General features: G+C 52.8%; 9 protein-coding genes across 9 annotated transcripts; 4 read left to right on the top strand and 5 right to left on the bottom strand.

Annotated features, from left to right (window-relative positions):
* Positions 1–216: 216 nt before the first annotated feature.
* Positions 217–973, bottom strand: PG997_013041 (uncharacterized protein; the record flags this gene model as incomplete). Its single annotated transcript, XM_066817355.1, has 2 exons — positions 217–620; positions 703–973. 2 exons carry the CDS (start codon positions 971–973, stop codon positions 217–219), a joined length of 675 nt encoding a protein of 224 aa, XP_066663047.1.
* Positions 974–4,289: 3,316 nt separating this feature from the next.
* Positions 4,290–4,640, top strand: PG997_013040 (glucose-repressible protein; the record flags this gene model as incomplete). The annotated part of the gene is made up of 3 exons (XM_066817354.1): positions 4,290–4,338; positions 4,418–4,490; positions 4,547–4,640. 3 exons carry the CDS (start codon positions 4,290–4,292, stop codon positions 4,638–4,640), a joined length of 216 nt encoding a protein of 71 aa, XP_066663046.1.
* A 1,308-nt stretch (positions 4,641–5,948) lies between these two features.
* Positions 5,949–6,230, bottom strand: PG997_013039 (uncharacterized protein; the record flags this gene model as incomplete). The annotated part of the gene is made up of 1 exon (XM_066817353.1): positions 5,949–6,230. The coding sequence occupies one exon, from the start codon at positions 6,228–6,230 to the stop codon at positions 5,949–5,951; it is 282 nt and encodes a 93-aa protein (XP_066663045.1).
* Positions 6,231–7,025: 795 nt separating this feature from the next.
* PG997_013038 (EBDP3 protein) lies at positions 7,026–7,897 on the top strand (the record flags this gene model as incomplete). The annotated part of the gene is made up of 2 exons (XM_066817352.1): positions 7,026–7,409; positions 7,508–7,897. 2 exons carry the CDS (start codon positions 7,026–7,028, stop codon positions 7,895–7,897), a joined length of 774 nt encoding a protein of 257 aa, XP_066663044.1.
* Positions 7,898–9,011: 1,114 nt separating this feature from the next.
* On the top strand, positions 9,012–9,307 carry PG997_013037 (uncharacterized protein; the record flags this gene model as incomplete). Its single annotated transcript, XM_066817351.1, is given in 2 exon segments — positions 9,012–9,121; positions 9,133–9,307. The coding sequence occupies 2 exon segments, from the start codon at positions 9,012–9,014 to the stop codon at positions 9,305–9,307; spliced, it is 285 nt and encodes a 94-aa protein (XP_066663043.1).
* A 1,848-nt stretch (positions 9,308–11,155) lies between these two features.
* On the top strand, positions 11,156–12,720 carry PG997_013036 (uncharacterized protein; the record flags this gene model as incomplete). Its single annotated transcript, XM_066817350.1, has 7 exons — positions 11,156–11,388; positions 11,459–11,524; positions 11,580–11,851; positions 11,943–12,138; positions 12,182–12,274; positions 12,365–12,398; positions 12,469–12,720. 7 exons carry the CDS (start codon positions 11,156–11,158, stop codon positions 12,718–12,720), a joined length of 1,146 nt encoding a protein of 381 aa, XP_066663042.1.
* Positions 12,721–13,050: 330 nt separating this feature from the next.
* Positions 13,051–14,282, bottom strand: PG997_013035 (uncharacterized protein; the record flags this gene model as incomplete). The annotated part of the gene is made up of 2 exons (XM_066817349.1): positions 13,051–13,257; positions 13,293–14,282. The coding sequence occupies 2 exons, from the start codon at positions 14,280–14,282 to the stop codon at positions 13,051–13,053; spliced, it is 1,197 nt and encodes a 398-aa protein (XP_066663041.1).
* A 551-nt stretch (positions 14,283–14,833) lies between these two features.
* On the bottom strand, positions 14,834–16,977 carry PG997_013034 (uncharacterized protein; the record flags this gene model as incomplete). The annotated part of the gene is made up of 6 exons (XM_066817348.1): positions 14,834–15,026; positions 15,048–15,132; positions 15,207–15,997; positions 16,115–16,527; positions 16,588–16,826; positions 16,899–16,977. 6 exons carry the CDS (start codon positions 16,975–16,977, stop codon positions 14,834–14,836), a joined length of 1,800 nt encoding a protein of 599 aa, XP_066663040.1.
* Positions 16,978–17,562: 585 nt separating this feature from the next.
* On the bottom strand, positions 17,563–18,045 carry PG997_013033 (uncharacterized protein; the record flags this gene model as incomplete). The annotated part of the gene is made up of 1 exon (XM_066817347.1): positions 17,563–18,045. The coding sequence occupies one exon, from the start codon at positions 18,043–18,045 to the stop codon at positions 17,563–17,565; it is 483 nt and encodes a 160-aa protein (XP_066663039.1).
* Between the last annotated feature and the right edge of the window lie 259 nt (positions 18,046–18,304).

The raw sequence follows: 18,304 nt of genomic DNA, 5'->3' as shown, positions 1-18,304 counted from the left end.
TCCTGATACACGGCTGACAAATGGATGTGCTCCAACACTGTCTCAATGCTGTCAGCAGGGGCAGCCAATCACATTACTGTATAAATGAGTCTATTTTAGGCCATAATCTGATGTATGCCCCATTGGATCTCTCAAAGGGACTTGTCATATTTGGAATTCTTAGTATGCGAGTCTGGTTTTGAGGCGCATATATATATTGGTTAGAGTGCCCATGTCTCAAGCCTTCACATTTTCCACACCGCAATGCGTCAGTATCCTCACATACCAAGGGTGCAGGAAGACAATCTTGGGCGGGATCGGATGCCCCGCGCCCTTGCCGTAAGAGCCCGCGCTGTCGAACAAGGCGGACTTGAGGCTGAAGACGGCCTCCTGCTTCTCGCGGTCGATGCGCGCGCTGAACAGGATGAGCCCGTCCGAGTTCCTCAGGCCGGGCTGCAGCGGCGACCCTCCGCAGCGGACCGTGATCTCGTTGCCCTGGTTTTCGACGACCTCGAAGTGGTTGACGAACTTCAGGCCGGGCTCGTACTTGGCGACGGCCAGCTCCGAGGTCTCCCACGTGTGACCCTCCGATCCTGGAGGCGCATCGTAGCGCTCATGAAGCTTGCTCTGGGGCCAGAATCCTAACAAGTCGCGTTAGTAAGGGTGGTCACGTCCGCAGAAAGCAACATTGAGTGACTGTACCCCATCGGCTCCAGCAGCCACGACAGAACTCGAGGGTCAAGGCCGCCTCGTCATTTCGGAGCTCCGGCCGGATCTTGCTGAGTGGCACACGCTTGATGCAGTCGTCCTGAAGAGCCGGGTTGGCTTTCGGGTTGTATTTTGCGTATGTTTTGGAGCGGAACCATGCGTCTTCATTCTTCAGGTCGACGATTGAGGTTGTGGCACCGAGATAAGCCATGCCAGCCCCCACACTCGCCAGGCCGCCTGTGATGCCATAGAGGCCTGTCTTGAAGGTTGCCCGTAGAATCCCCATCCTGATTGCTTTCCTTCCGAAATCCGACGTTAAAAAAACAGGCGTAGTTGTGATGTCGCGGGCAAATCAAAGTTGAGCCAATAGTTCAGTTTGTCGCAAGCAATTGCTCGGTCCGTTAACCTGCACCACCATCAACTAAGCCATCTCTAAACTCCGATGGGGCTGGCCAAACCGGTCGTCAGACTCTCAACCCCGCCCAAGCACGGACGGCTTCGAAACCGCCTTGCTTTTGCGGCTCAAGTTAATGAAGCTGCAAGCTCTGTGCAAGCATCCTGAACCACCGATACCGAATTTCGAGCAAGAAATATGGACAAATCTATTGCCCAGGAACAACGGCGAGCTTGCTTGGGCAATACCATCAAGTCACGGTCACTGGCTGACAGCGACTAAGAATCCAGGGTTTTCGATATTCGGAAACGATAATACTGATTCCGCTTAATGTACGAAATCATGAATGGCGCTATTCCCATGGCATGCGTTAATCAATCTCCCGATGCCCCCTTAACGGCGAAAGGGCTGCCTGATCCCACCATGTTATATGGTGCAATGCACGGGATTTGTGGTCCTTCGGTCCCTGGTTGCATAAACAGCCAGTCGATTCTTGACGGAGGCCAGTATACCAGAAGCGGCGTTTTCGCTATAAAGGGGATATGTGAGATGTGAGAAACCGACGTACGACAAACACCTACAGGATTTCGTCCAGGCAATCTGGTAGCCAGTCAAATTTGCAACTCGCAATAACAATCATCCATTCGCTTTTCCTGGAGGAACCCAACGAACGCGTTCCTCATCATGTGCGGTGCTTGCTTGTCCACTTAACAGGGAATCTGGCTGAAGCCTTGAACGAGGCGTCAACGGCTAGAGAAACCATATCCTCCCCAGACACATGATCGACAGGGACGGCTCGGCATGCGCTGCAAGCTAAACGCAGGGACCAAATGTTCATGCCATAAGTTACGTATCATAAACCATAGGCAACACTCTGATACTCTGTGGTGCATGGCGCAGACTATGTGCTCAGACAAGCTTTGCCATCAACCAAGCGGCTAGATCCGCACAAGATGAATACGATCACGGATCACCGCAGATGAACGGAGGAGTATCGATGCTTGTGATAAGTGTGACTACACATGAACCACAACAAGCCTTTCCCCATGTAAATGCTTCATAGCCAGAGTGATGTGATACAGATCACGACACCCGCCCAACAGGCAGGCCAGAGCGCCAATCAGCAACAGCAAAGCGAATCAGGCCATCCAGAGTATTATTAGTCGCCTCAATACAGGCACAAATATGACCCGCCGAGCCTCATAATTGCAAACTGTCAACATTGAGCAGGGAGGGCCTAGAATAGGGCCTAGTTCAAACATCGTGAAATCTGGTGGCTGTCCATTACGTCACACAGCTTGCCTGGCAGAGAAGTGTCACCTAGCGGCAGGCTTGACGGTGTCCGGCGTGGACGGAAAACGTATGCTTCTTGCCAAACAAGTGGGCGGGCGTTGCGTGGCCGGATCGTGATGCAATGCATGAAGATTCACAGTGGTAGGCATTTGATGTGTTTAGGCGGACCAATTGCTCCGTGGGTACGGGCAATGGCTGTGACGCGATGGGACGCGATTCGGCTGCCTTGGATGTGGCGCTTTTCCTCCTTGCAGGATTTGTGTGGCCTTCTGACCCCGAGTGCCGAGCTTGGACATGATGCAAGATGGAAAGCACGATGAAAGCACTGGGGCATGATCGACGGGTAGAACAGGCAGAGAAAGTACCCATCTGCTACTGCTTCATAGGCCAACGAGGCCAGATACCTGACCCAGCAATCTCGATCGAACATTGCTGCCATTGGGAGCGCTTCTTCCTTTCAAGCCGACGGTCCCTCATGTTCTGGTACTATTGACACACAAGACCTACTACTATGGCTGAAAGCAGCTCGGCTAGCAGGCTGTTGGCGGGGTATGTGTGGCTTTGACGCACTCAGGTGCCACAGTTCCGAGGGGGCTAGACCGATCTGCCAGTTCTCGCTCCGCGGCCTACTGCAACGCAGAAATATCTATGATGTCAGACTTGCAACCACTAGCAGTCCGGAGCTTTTTGAGCTGCAGCACATCCTCCGGAGTGGATGAGATTTTTGATTGGCTGCCCAGCATGCTTCCATGCTACTAAAAACGGGCGGATCTGGCATGTGGGGAGTTCTTGACAGCTCTAGCCGTAACGTGCCAGGAACAGCTTGCGGAAAGACGAGCATGGCACATGGGCTTCTTGCAACCGGGATGGGAAACTGCGAGCGTTCGCCGGTGATTTGTGTGATGACCGGCTGCAAGTCCGAGCTCTACGTTTCGTGTAGCTGCCTCCACGTCTGACGCAATCAGCGGTTCTTGGGGCACCGACTTCGCGGGCAGGCTGTCTGGTGGTTTGGGGCGAGAAAAGGCTTTACGGAAGAAGGTGCTTGCTCGCTCTGCAGCAAAACCTAGGTAGCTGATAGCCCGTCGGTTCGCTGGGTTGCTATCATTGCAACCATGACGTACGTCGATAGCTTGACCCCGCCAACATCATGGATGGCAATATCTCAACAAAGGCATGTGCACAAGTACTGCAAAGCTGTATTGTGCCTACAGTATCTCAAGCAGGCAAATAGATACCTGAAATTGATGGCAGGCATCCATGGAAACTTGAAGGATTGAAATCCGCTATGTACTTCTGCAAACAGCTAGATAAAGAGTGAGCCTGTGTACTTGCGTCCCACATGTTTGTTAGAAGAGGCTGACTGACAAGCTGGGTCTAAGGAATGGAGCCCTTTACGTGCATCTGATCCAAATGTCAACGAGGGGTACGAGGGACTTCTCACTTCCGATCAGGCTCGTTCCTTTTTGCGGAGGGTGAGCAATGCCCCTCCTTCATCCCTCCCTTTTGCGGGTTGTCATCGATGTACATGGGGGATGTGGATGACACACAGGGAAACACAATGGCCCTTTCTCTACAATGACGTACATCCATGCCCTTTCCATTCTCCATGTGATTGCCCATGCGTGGGGCTGTTTGCGTTTCGCGAATTCGATCAGTGAAATCATACATACCATTGAATCTAAGGCAGGCAGGTGGCAGGTACCTACGTCAAAGTATTCAAGGCATCGAGCAACGACTAACCTTAGGTGTTTGTTTGTCAGACCAGGCAGGCCAACTCCCAGCAAGCCCTCTATATAAACCCTTCCATCTCCCACCCTACAACCACTTCATTCTTTCATCATCACCATCACAACTCTCACACACATCACAACCTTCACACTCAACCAAACAAACAACCAACCAACAAACCTTCACAATGGATACCATCAACAACGCCGCCTCTTACGTCGCTGACACCGTCAAGGGTAAGCTTCCCTCTTCTGCTCTTGGCTGAGCTTCCTCGCGCCTCAAGCATCAACAATACTAACCCTTCTTTTTTTCCAGGTGCCACCGCTACCGCCTCCAAGGAGGGTAACAAGGAGGTCGCCAAGGACGGCAACGCCTCCACCACCACCCGGTAAGCATATTGTTTCTTCCAACACCTACATTTCCAGCATACTAACTGTTCATCAGTCTTACCGCCGGCAAGGACGCCATCGGTGACAAGGTGGACGAGAAGAAGCACAACACTTCTGCCGATGTCAACAAGGAGGCTGCCAAGCACTAAATGTGTCTTCCTCCACCACCAATAATCATGATGATTCGGACTTGATTACGACCAAGGCGTTGGGCATTTCCTATGGATGGGAGGAAAGGATTTCCTCAGATACGAGAGTTCCTGGAGCTAGCTTCAATACCCCTAAGATGACTTAGAATAAAGCTGCTTTTACATCCTACACATACATTCCTAACTTTGTGGAACTCATGTCTCTATATGTGTTCAAACTTTGACTTCCCACCCGATCGAATGTACATGAAATGCTCCTCTCACCTTTGGTACATTGACACTATTCACCTTGTACGCAGCGACAACTTCCAGCGACAATTCCAAGTCAATCAGTACGGATAACTCCTGCACTTTGTTGCATGTCTTTGCGACGAGGTAGGGGAAGCTGACCAAACTCGCAGTTCAGCGGTTGATCTGATCTAATGGGATGTTGATATGTCATGAACTTTTCCATATCAAGCCATTCGCGAGTTCGGTGGTCCATCAATCGTTCGGATTACAAGTGAGTTCCATAATGATATGACCTCGATGCTTTACTTCTCATTGCCGCCTCCACAGACGACTGCCAATTCGCTTGAAACAAAACTACGAATCAAACACCCTCGTGCTTGCAGAATTTCCCCCAGGCAAGTTCCAAAAGGATCAGCTATGTGGTGCTTGGATAGCTTGTCCCGTCGCACCCAAGACGTGTGCACGGAATCCATGGTTTCCCACGATGTGGAAATTAGCAGTCAGTTCGCGTACCGATTCACAGGTACAAAGTTAGGCCTGATGCTGGAAAGCAAGTCACCGACGAGACACTCGCCAATCAAGCGACTGATAAGGGATTTGGACTAGAAGAATGACCGCCAACGTAAGGTGCTACAGGGCGCCCGAAGTTTATGTACATACAACGTATGTACATACAACGACTGGCAGAAAGTCTCTGGATTGCGTTTTGCAGCACTGTTGAAGGGCATCCCCTTGGTTATCATGGTTCTAATGGCCCCCAAACCTATCTCTTTGGTGAGCGTATCTTTTATTTTATCCAGAGCAGATCTAGAAGCACATTACGAAGCGGGCATGATCAGTGATCCTTGGTGGCAGGGAGTATCTTCCGATCCTCCTCCGTCATTATGCTCTTCAGAGCAGCGAGGAAAGCGACGAAAGTGTTACCAGCGAGAGCAAGCGGGTCGTCAAGATTCCTAGGTTGCCCCAGTCATCTCGCAGCGTCGAGCTCTGCTTTGAAACCCATCATCACCTTCTCCATCGGTGCCGCCTTGAGCGTTTTGCCAAAATATGATTCAAAGACTTGGAGCCGATGAGGTCTCAAAACGTGTCCACCAAAAGGTTCTCCGACAGCCGCGTGTCTCGGAGCCTTGGAGCGAGTGTCTCGGAGCCATGGAGCGAGGGGAGGAAAGGGCATGTGTCAGACTCGCCGTCCGCGACGCTATTAGATAGAGCAACGAAGTCTGCCGCAACCTGGCTAACAGCTGTGTCACTATTCGTCGTTTTCTCGGCGGAGGTAGTAGAAGCAGTCACAAACGGATGGGCAGACGGCGGCAACTTCTGTTCCTTGGTCAGCAGCTCTGGTGTGTCACGTCGGTCCATGGTCCCTCGCGAAAGCCACAGGCGGGCATCGATTGCACATTGGCGTGAAGCAGCGCGTTCCTGCAACGGGGTTACCTCAAGATCTTTTATTCTTGGGGGGCGGGGCCAGGAGTGTCCCACAATCGATCCTCATGGGAACCCTGAAAACACATCAGTGGTTCAAGGAGAATCTGTTCGACGATACCACCAACTTGCCGAGCAGCATCGGCCAAGGCCTGCTCACGAGAATGGTGCCCAGGTCGAGACAGGCGAAGGGAAGCGGCAAGCAGTACCGTGTTCAGGACGCAGAGGAGGCTTCGTGAAACAATCCCCATTGGGGAACTACGCCGGATCTCAGCATGATCTGAAAAAGGCGCGATTGGCTACCGACAATTTCAGCGACGCCATGAGTCAAAGTATACCTATTTTGCCTTGAGTGGTGAAGAATATTTTAGTGGAGGCCCATCTGGCCCATCTGGCCCTGAAGTTGGACTCTCACACAGCACAGACGACCGGGGCGAAAATGGGTGCATGGGCTAACAAGATCTCAAGTCGATATCTGTCTCGGAGCTTGTTGGTTGTATTTTTGTAGATTGCGGTGAGGATTTGAAGCTATGCCACGAATGCCACAGGCCGTTGTCCGAGCTTCGCAGAATTCTGGGTTCAGACCCACAGACGGGACGGTGAGAGACAACGATTCCAATGGACCCCGAAAAGTTCGACGACGCAGAGACCACCGCAACACCAACAACTTTCCCAAATCAAACAGACCCGACCTGTATTGCTCAGCTATTGATCTGAGCAAATATTACGCACATGACCATGTCGCTCCCGGCCGATATCTTCGATCCGATCACGCTCATTTCGCTTGCGTCCACTCTCGCCATTTTGGCCGTCGCGTACAGCACATCCCGTGCCGTGCTATCTAAATCGACCTCTGTCGCCTGGCGTGGCTTCTTCATCTGGCATGCCTTTGATGCGCTGATTCATTTCATCTTGAGGGGGAGTTTCCTCTACCACTGCTTCTTCAGCTACCTGCCCTTGTCCAAGGTCAGGAACAAGCTGGCGCTGGCACCCACGGCGCACAACTTCCTTGGCCATACGGACCGCGCCTATGGCCCCCAGGCGGGCAGCAGTCCCTTTGCTCAGCTCTGGATGGTATACGCCAAGGCCGATCGGCGATGGGCTGGTGCAGATCTGGTACGGTTCTCCCTCTTTGCCCCTACCTACAACCCGAAGACAAAAACTCCGTACCTACTTTACACATGGCTAACTTCTGCTTTTCCTACGTTTCATAGTCCGTCATTAGTCTCGAGCTCCTGACCGTCTTGGTCGCCGGACCGCTGGCCTGCCTCGTCTGCTACGGCATCTACAAGCGGGACCCCCGAACCAACATTGTTATGATCATCGTCGCTACCATGGAGCTCTACGGCGGCTTCATTACCTTCTGCCCGGAGTGGCTGACGATGAACCACAACCTCGATTCGAGCAACTTCATGTACATGTGGGTCTATCTGGTCTTCTTCAACATGCTCTGGGTTGTCATCCCCGTGTACGCCATCTGGTTTGCCTCCAACGAAATCAACGATGCGTTCGCGGTAAAGCCCACTTCCTTCTCGTCAAGAGGCAGCAGCAGCAGCAGCAGCAGCAGCAGATCATCCACTACGAAGAAGTCGAGACGTGATTAGAGCTGTGTTTCGCTACGGCCAAGAGTTCAACAACTGGTGGAAGACACGCACAAATATCAGCAGGCATGTGGTCTCCATGAGGTGCCTGTCCGTCCACCGATAATATTGTCGCCAGGTATACACCGCCTCTCGTCAGGCGATTTGTTACATTGCAGTTTACCACTCGATGCAACCCGGCTTTGGAGCTGATATAGGAGTCTGTAAGGGCCTGCTAGTAAACGTTCGACTGCGTATATATAGCCCTTATATATATAAAAAAACCAATCATCTTATCTCATGTGGGCGTTTCGACCAGGACGGATCGATCACCACTGACTCTACCACGAAATTTATGGGCCTGCTGATGTTGGCTGGCACTGTTTTGGGGAATTCCAAGCATAATGTGACTGTACCTCTGTTTGATATTTCTATTTTGGTATAAGCGATATACATAGCCGAGATCTGTGCCAAGTAACGGTTTCTTCTAGTATGTCCCCACAAAGACCAAAGACACAGTACCAAGCAACCGTTGCCAGGGCGAAGTTTTTGCTTTTCGTCTGCCTCCAGGAACCTCATATGGCTGTTGTAACGTGGTGTTCTTGCTTCCAAGTTGTATCGACCAAGTCACTGTTCGCCTGAAGATACTAAACCATTCCTTGTAACGTGGTGTCTTCTCCGCAGTCATGACCTGATGCCATTTATCCGGGCCAGCGTGAAGTTGCATTGCATGCAAGGCACAAGCACATAAACGACGGTGAGCTGCAAATGAGCATCTTTCCTTCTTCTGTGAGGACGGGAAAACTAGATCGAAACGGATTGACAGCGGACTGACGTGCATACTCGATCTGTAAAAGGAATATACCCCCGAAAAGGGGGTATAATCGCCTGAACGAATGCATGTTAATGGTGTATTGCATCGCAACGCATGCGGCAAGCTCCACTTGCAACACATGTTTACTCAATACGAGATATCAGTTCCCTTGGACTGAGAAGACGATGCCGAGGGATATATCGTCGTAGTTTTGCCCACTATGGGACATTGTCTCCAATAGCCTCCTGTCATCTAAGACTCCCTCTTCTATCCCACACCACCCCATCACTGCCATCAACATACCCATTGAACAGTACCTCCAACATGAAGTTCATCACCGGAACCCTTGTCGCGCTCGCGGCTGCTGGGGCTATGGCATCTCCCGTCTCCGCCGTTCTTGAGGGTCTATTGAGCAGCTCATCGTCAACGATTTTGTGCGCACCAGTCTGCCGGGCGAGCCGACGACTGTGCACTTCTCGCTGCTGAACCACACCATCACCTGCGACAGCGAAGCGCTGGCCGAGTGGCCCTCGGAGCGCTTCTATTGCACTGATCCTGGATATACCTTCTTGGTCCTGGACAGTCCCACTATTGGATCCTCGAGGTCCAGCATATGCTAGACAACGGGTAAGTCGTAGTCATCTATTGCTCAGCAGCTGGCTGCTGCAGTTGAAGAAGTCGGGTGGAATGGGAGGAAAGCCTGCTGACCCCAAACCCACCGCACAGTACCAGGCTTGCTGGCATTTTCGACACGGGCTGCAACGGGCCTCTAACCACCATCTGCTGGCAAGTCGGGACCGCAAACTTTGCTTTGGTGAATGTGGATTAGGAACCGATGTAGGCCTCTTGTGGCCAACTCGAGTACGTTTGACGGAATTGCTTGGGAGGACAAGCCTTCGGGCATGGTCTGTCCTGAATGCCGGCACCTACTGCCTGTACCCATGAGTTAAAAATGTTAGTGCGTCTGGTTTGATATGGTCATGGTCTATCAGGGGCAAGCGATATGTAATCGCCACTTCAGAACTGGTCGCTGCTTGTCGTGCCACATCCCCTAAGAAACTGAGGAGTAATATCTTGTACTGAATGAATCAAAGTGATATATCATATGTAGTGCTACCTGTTGGTCGGACCTCTAAATTGTTATATTCCGTAGCTTCGGTAGCGGGTTTGCGGTTACCTGTCGTCAATCGCTTCGAGTAGGTACTGGCCGTAGATAGATGACAGGACACAAGGTAATGGTGAAGGGATGTATGTGTAGTACAGACCATCGCGATGAGATAAACAACCAGTATCGCAACCACCGATACATGACGACGCCTGCTTGTCGGTCTCATGCCAAACTTATGTAACACCCTCGGCCCGAGACCCGGTGCCCTTTGGTGGCGACGTGATTGTGACAGTAACTCGACATATTTCGTTACATTACCCGAGTTAATATCCTGCCCGCCCAATCCGTACCCCTAAGGGGAAAAGAGATCGGCTGCCGAGACATCGCTTGTTCGACGTCACGCATGATACAAACCTCCTCGTGGCTCCAAATCATGTCCCTGACAGTCGGCTCCAAAACCGACCTCAGGCGAACTGGCGGGCCGTTTCGTCTAACGGGAGCGAGGCAGACCTAGTGAGAGTAAGCAAGAAGACTGAAAAGCTACTTGGTCGAACACATGTGAAGCTTTTTCAATGGTCTAGACCCAGCTGTTTGCACGTCGCTAATACACCGGTTCCTTGCAAAATCGTACGTTCCCCGAGGTCCCTTTTTTACTCCAGATACTTATGGTAATCAGAGTCTGGTGTCGTGTAGGTTAGTCGACTTCCGATTGGACCTAGCTCTACGGGACGGTGGTTGTACTAGCTCAGCGATAACAGCAAGGACGCACTAATTTGGGTTAGATGTATATCTCATTGGAACAAAGATGCTTCTAGGGATAAAGCTAGCTAAAACACGGTATTAGGGGCGTTTTAGTTTGGATGCGGCTGAACCGGAGCATCCGATAGACTTGATGACTGGGACAGGCTATATAAGGGTCTTTGCAGTGGTTTCGGGGAGATACGAAAGCGGCAATCACACACTGACTTCTGGGACACAGTCGAGCTGAATGTTGCTGACGGTTCTAGACTCTCGAATAGCTAGCTTCATATAAAAAGAAACGAAACTATTTCTCTATATCGCACTCAGCGGGTACGCTCTGAGACTTCTCTGGACGCTTGGTGACTCCTGCAGATGCTTCGTGGCCTACGTAGATCCTTGGTGACTATTGTACATGCCTAATCACTTGTGCAGAACGACCATGGGGGCACACGCTTGCTTTTCCGAAATAAATATGGAGAGTAACCTCTTCAGCTCATATGTAATGTTACCAGTTATGAGAAAACTGTGCAGTCATATCTGCCAGAAGAACGAATATTTAGCCTAGACCACCGCAGCCATACCTTCTTTTTCCAATACACTCTCCCTACGCCAACTGACAATGGATGCCTTACCTATCAAAAGACCCTACAGCCCAGTCCAAGCCTTTGTTAAGGCACCTCGGATACCCGAGATAGGGCAACCAGAGCCCCCTAGCTTCGAAGAGGTGAAAAATACCTTGGCCGGCCAGACGCTGGCTGTCCCCAACCTCCGTCCCCTGTTTCAACACTGGCCCCAGGATGTAAGTCCAGCGTTGGACAGACTCCAAGAGGCAGTCTTGGACACCCTTGAGAAGTAAGTCTCCGGGTCCCTAAGCTGCTCACCAAAGCCATCATGATGCTGACTTCACTCTGAAATACGAAAGGCTTGACGTAAAGCCCCAGCTACGCCAAGCACTGATCGAGGCCGATGTGGCCCACCTCACAGCCCAGTAAGCATGACCCTGTATCAGCCTTACTTGGAGGGACTCGCTAACAAGCAAACAGTTGCTGGCCAGACGCCGACTTTGAGGACCTAAGCTTTATGGCCAACATGGTGCTCTGGGCTTGGGACGTGGAGACGTACACAGACAAGCTGAGCGCCGACGAAGAAGCCGCGCACATATTCCATGCCGAGGCCAAGAGCACTTGGAGCAGCATGCTCCGGCTGTATAACCATGACGGGACCGGCTGCACCGACTTCCAAGAGCCCTTGCAGTATCCAACGGTCGCCTCGTTCAAACCGATTGCGGCTCGCCTGTGCCAGATGTTCGACCGGGGTAAGTAAAATCGGTAGCGCGACCCCTTTCTTTGGCGTTATCAAACAGTCCTCCTTGGTATCGTGCGATTTAGTAAGACGTATCTCGATAGAATCCCGACAACTGCTCCTGGATGAACTGTTCATCTGGCTCGATGGCACGGTAATCGAGGCAAAAATGCGACAAACCGATCAGATGCCCCCCTTTGATCGGTATCTGTCCATGCGTGCAGCGGCCAATGGAAGCGATTTCTTCGTGGTTGTTACTGGGTATGTGCTTGCGTATCCTATATCTCCCCTATCTGTTATGTAAGTTGCCTAGTGAACGTCAGAAACTGAGAGGTATATACAGACTTCAGAAGCTAGCTGCCGCTGGACACACTGCCCTCGGCAGGTCTCCTCGATGGATGGAGCTGAAAACGACAGCGGCGGCCATTAACTCCTTGTAAGCCTGCCTGATCCTGGCCTAGACAAGATACCCTCTGAATAGGGCCTGAGCCGAGCCGAGCCGAGCCGAGCTGACATAATCAACCAGCGTCAACGACCTGTTTTCGGTGAGGAAAGAATTCGTGAGTACTGACCGCCGCCATCACCAGTGGCTGAGCATACGGGCAGTGGGCAGCTAACAGGCAATAACAGCAATCTGGCGAATACCTGAACTCCGTCATCCTCCGAGCGTATGATCTGGGCAGCGTCGAAGCCAGTGTCGCCGAGTGTATTGCCCGCGTCAAGGACCTTGTCCAGGAATTCGACCAGCAGGCGCAAGCGATCCTGGCAGACACACCCGAAGAAGGAAATGCGCGCTCTTCGGCGGCTGGTGCCATTGAAGCGCTGCGTTCTTTCAACGTTGGCTGCCTGGAGTGGAGGCAAGTCACTCATCCCGTTACTTGATGAAATTGAAAAATGACTGACTGTAGCCAAACCACTAGTCTGCATGTCAAGCGGTACGGTCTCCAAGACCACAGGCTGCCTGACGGAAGCATCCGGCTCAAGTTGGGACAGTGATGATAATGATGGGTAAGGTAAGGAACGTATCTTGGTCGGAATGAAGGCACTGCAGGACAGAATACTACCAAGCATCTGGTAGTTATTGTTTCTTCTCGTACCATATGTTCTCTAAACTGGCAAACATGAAATGCATTGCCTTTGAATCGTGTCCCATCGCTCTAGTCTTGGTCGTCCATCGTATCTCGTAATATTTCATTAAAAAACCGAGTACATCTATGCCTCCCTCAGCAGCGGACCCCGCTTGAACGGCTCCACGACCTCGAACTCCCATCTCTTAGGAAGACTCTCCTGCCTCCAGTGCAGCATGCCGTACCGCAGCCAGTGTGCATACGTGCCCGGCACATCGTCCGAGCCCTCGTTCGCCCTCCACAGCGACCCCAGCGTCGGCCCCAGCACGCGCAGGATCAGCCCGTGCGCCAGCTTGAACGCGAAGCTGCGCCGCAGGCACCCTCGACAATCTCCCGCGCCTGCCGCTGCTCCTCGCTCTCCGCCTCCTCGCCCTTGCCCTCGCGCGGCAGCGGCAGCGACATGAGCGCGAAGGCCTTGGGCCCGTCCCAGGCCGTGAGCTCGTTGACCAGCTGCGACGCCTCCATGTAGTCGCTCGCCCAGACGTGCTCGCGCACGTAGCGCGGCCCGTCCCAGCCGCCCTCGTCGTCGACGAGGCCCATGACCAGCGCCGCCGCCTGGCCCTGGACGATGTAGTCGGACAGCAGGTCCGAGACCTCGTCGGGCCCATAGACGCGCCCGTCCTCCTCAAAGCTCAGCGTGCGCGCCATCTTGGGCACGCCCCGCAGCAGCGGGCTGTTGCACATGCCGTCCGTCGTCGTCTTGCCCCCGTCGGCGGCCCACAGCGCCAGCAGCAGCTGGTGGCACCGCAGGAAGAGCGGGTTGTCCCGGCCCGACGCCAGGAAGTAGTTGGTCAGGTCGCGCCCGTTCATGGTGAACGTCACGACTTCCAGCGGAGAGGACTCGTTGCCCACCGTCTCCCGCCACAGCCAGTCCAGGTCGCCGATGGGCATGAGGCCCACGTCGGCGTAGACGCCGCCGTACCGGAGCAGCAGCGGCCAGCGCACGAGGTCCGACGTGTGCTGGGCGCCGTATCTGCCGGCGAGGGTGCCGTCGCGGAAGGCGCGCGGGAACACGGCCGGGTCCGTGACGTCAAGGAAGTTAGCCACGTTCAGGGGAGAGTCCGGCAGGCGGTCGAGCACGCGTACGACCCAGCCCTGCCGCGAGAAGCGCCGGTGCCAGGTTCGCACGTTTCGCTGCGCATAGCCGTGCATCTGGGCGAAGCCCGTGTCCCAGAACAGCCAGATGTTCTTCTCGTCGGACACGGGACGCGGGTGCAGCAGGTCGTGGTCGACTTCGGAGTCAGGCCGCAAGTCGAGCTGCTCCTCTGGAATAGGGGTAAGCCCTGCCGGGATGGGATAGGGAGATGGTTGGGTCATGGCGTCCAGTGGCTGGGTTGTCGAAGAGGCGTCGTTTGTACACTCTGGCATTAAAGTAGGTGTTCTTGCACTCTTTGCGATGTAAGTTGATGATGTCTTGACCGAACCATATCTGGCGGGCGAGCCGACATATTTATCTCCATCATCGTGGCGCGAAGGCGTCCTTCCATCCTATACTGTATCGTATCATATCATAGGTCCAGATGTGCTCGATTAGATGCTTACATGCATGTGACTATGCAGTTTGCGTGTGCAGTAGATGAATCATTCTGACCATCATCGCGCTAAGCTGCTTCAGGTCAATGCTCAGCTCCGTCTGGTGGGGGTTAGCACGCTAAAGTCTCACTGAAAGCTTAGCACCCGAGGCTTTTACAGGGGCCATTTTGGGCCAGTTACAGTAAGTAATTGAATTGATTGAACGAGTGGCTATCGCCAAAACAAGGCGACTACTACCAAATACTTTCTTCCGAATCTCTCTGTAACGAACGTAACCTCAGCTGCTACGAGTCCCCGATCAATCCCGCACCTTATCTTACATACGCCAACATCGCTCAGATGTAGTACATGGTGTCTTTGAGGTTATCATGCACGCTGCGCCCAGTGACCTCGTCTTCATTAAACTGTGTCCCGGGCTCTCCGTCGTAGAGCTCCCACATGTGCTCTCGCGCCCGCGTGCAGGCCATGTCGGCGTAATAGGCCGGCGTGCACAGGCTGACGGCCTTGGTCGCCCGCCCGAACGCGTAGCTGATGCAGTGCGTCACCTACTCGAGCTGGTCGGCCGCCTTCGCCTTGTACTTGACCACGAAGATCTCGTCGTGGAGGACGGTGTAGTGAGCGGGACGGGCGGTACCTGGGCAACAAGTTTTCCACCAGTTAGTTCGGGGTTTCGCATCCGACGCCAGCAACAAAACTAACTATACTTACCCTGGATTGCTACATGGGGCTGCAAGTAGAAGTCCCAGTGGCTCTTCACGGTCACGGTGTTGTCCACAATAGTGCCAGGCTTGGGGTTACCATTCTTATCAGCGGATTTGTTGGATTTGTTGTCGATGGGGTAAAATCGTGTTTGGTGGCGCTTGACTGCCACGACGAGTGTGACTGCGATTGGTTCCTTTTTCTCGTACGTCTTGCAGATATCCTTGCATGCGCTTCTGATCTGGGGCAGCTCGATCCCGGTCACCTGCTCAAACTGCCCTTCGGAGACGCCGTCGCGGTAGATGACAACACTCTCTGGGAGCGTTCCCTTGTTCTGTCTGTAGTAGAGTTCCAGCCGGCTCGAAAAGTGCTTGTACAGCTCCTCGCCAAGTACTTCCTTCCTCCCTGTATTTGTCCAAGTCACTACGGGCCATTGACCCAGGTGCTCATCCACACTCGCCACGAGAGCGATCTGCGAGGGAGGCAGGCGCTTCTCCGGCTTCGCGTTCTCAGTCTTGTTCGCCGCGCCCTTCTCGATTTGGCCTTGAGGGTCCTGGGATTCCGATGTCTTCTTGTCGTCGCGATCGAAGTTGGTGGGATGCGTGACATCGTACCCGACGAACATGGTCTTGCCGTTCTTGATGAGCGAGGGCACATGTTGACCCGTAAGCTCGTGGTTGACACCTCCAGCCTTGAGGTTGAGTTTCAATCCCAAACCATCCCAGACGGTCAGTTCTCGTTCCCAATCTCTTGCAGCCTGTTCCTTCGTCTTCTTTGGGTCCTTCTTTGCGTTGATTGGTCTGAAGAGGTTCTGCTTTGTGATGCATACCGTGTGAAATCCGAACTGGACATCCCCCATATGCTTGATTGCCCGAAAGAGAGCGACGCTCTTGAAAGGAAGGATTGCGAAGAAGTACTTTGACATGGGGATCTGCGGTTTCTCAAGCTTCATCCTAAGCATCCTAATCAGCTCATTCTCACTTCTACCGAAAACTCGAATGTGTGCTTGCGGTGTTGCGTTCATGTTCAGCCCCATTTTACCCTTCAAGTGAGTTGCAAATTGGTCCATGGCATCTGTGAGAGTTTTGATGACGGCTTCTGTAGGGTCCTCTGCGTGGAAATGGATGAACATCCACTCAATAGATTTCTCGCTGGACTTGACCACCTTGCCTCCGCCATAGCCCTTACTCGATCGGTACCATCCGCCACCGCCGACTTGCTCAGGGGCCCCTTTTCCTGGACCGTCACCTTTGTATCGCACCGTAGGGGGCCGCAAGAGACGACCCGTAACATGCTGGAGCCCCGTTGCGACTTCGAGGCCGAAGTTTCGCTGCGCGGGAATACATATGAGCCGAATGCAGCGTCAGGCTTTTCCCAGGTATTGACTTACCAGCGTGTTGTTGTTATCCAGTTGCAGGACTTGACGACTGGCGACCTCGATGGAGCTCTTGTTATAGTTTGGTAACTTGCATGCAAACTTGATCATAGCACTTGAGGTAGCGCTATCCATGTTCGATGCAGCCAGCTGGCCCGGCTTGATCCTGCAAAGCTCGGCAGGCGCAAAGATAGGCTTCTGGGCTGTGCCGATGTCGATGAGTGGGAAGTTCACGTTGATCTGTTTGTCGAATTCTGGCGGAAGTTAAGTTCAGTTGTCAGTGTCAGGACACATCTACGATTAGAATAGCGACTGGGATTACTCACGCTTATCGTAGTAGTCGTAGACGGTGATGTAAGGATCCTTCTGGTTCATCTCATACCAATCCCGGAGACGTTTGCTCATGTTACCCTTGCCGTCGAGGAAGAACCTGACTTGCTTGGGACCACCAAACCGAGAGCCGCCAGCGAAACGAGGAGCACGGGGGGCTTCGAAGCCTGTCAGCAAACCCCATCATAACTTTATTGAGCTCCTTTATCGGCTTGGTAGCCGGGACAGAGTAGATGATCTTGGCTTTCGCAAACTGGCCTTCAAGCTTGATCAAATCTGGGGTGAATCTGTCCGACTGAAAATAATCAGTTCTTTTCGGAATGGCATATTCTAGCCTCAACGGCTGTCTGAAGACGCCGTAAGCGGTATTGGTGTTGAGAAGTAAAGGGGAAGAGGAAGAGGAAGAAGTGGCCCCCGTAGCCGGACGGACACTTTGAAAATAGCCTCGGATCAACCGCAAATATGTGTCGGGTATGTTATACTGATTCTCCGGGCGTTCATCGATGCGGAAGAAACGCCCGCTTCGTTGGGAGTTGATGCCGAGGTTGCTGCGAGCCTTGTGACCCAGCACGATACCGCAGGCATCGAGGATGTCCGTGAAATGGGTGTAGGGGTTGAAAGCATCCGTGGAAGGCAGTATCCCCTTAGCGACAAAGTCCTTCAATTCACCGAAGACAATGTCGGTTTCACCACGAACTTGACACTGTACGGCTTGGCGCGGCCTTGCTCGTTCGTAAAGGCCTCGATGAACTCGCGCTTCTTAGAGGCAATGGGTTCCAAGACGATGAGCTGGCTTTTGAAGTCGGAAGCATAGTGGTCATCACCAATTCCCAGTCTACCGACAGCCTGCTTGATGATCTGCTGCAGCTTGAAGCCCTTGGGCACATCATTCTGTTCGATCTGATGACGAACCTCGATATAGTACCGCTTCCATACCTTCTGGGATCCTTTCAATTCATGGGATTCTTTCGATTCATTCGATTCATCCGACTTTTCCAAGAAATAGATCGCAAAGTAGTTTGACAGAAGGCCGTAAGTACTTGAAGAGAACGTATTTTCCCCATGCGCAGGTCTAGTAGGAAACTTGTGAAGACCCCCAGCCTCACCAGGATCATTCTGGAAGGGCCTGGCCTTCGACCCCATTACTGCGATGTCGGTGGCGGATAGCCACCTATGTTGGCGTGGAGTTATGTGGCGAGAATTCCAATCAAGAGGTGGCTAAAGTGGGAATACCAAAGCGTGTTGGAAGGAGAACATGAATGAATAAACGTGTATGGTAACGAAGAGGACTAATATATGAGGCGGATCTAGGAATCAGTAAGTAGAGCAATCCATCGTGTTGCTCATATGGTTAGATTGGCAATCTGATCCAGTCATACAGTCTGGGGTTTGTCCAACTCTT

The sequence above is a fragment of the Apiospora hydei genome (genome assembly GCF_038363865.1).
Source record: "Apiospora hydei strain CBS 114990 chromosome Unknown utg000009l_segment0_segment0, whole genome shotgun sequence".
NCBI classification, from domain to species: domain Eukaryota; kingdom Fungi; phylum Ascomycota; class Sordariomycetes; order Amphisphaeriales; family Apiosporaceae; genus Apiospora; species Apiospora hydei.
Note: the sequence above shows the minus strand (reverse complement) of the source record. Positions and strands in the feature narration are given on the sequence as shown.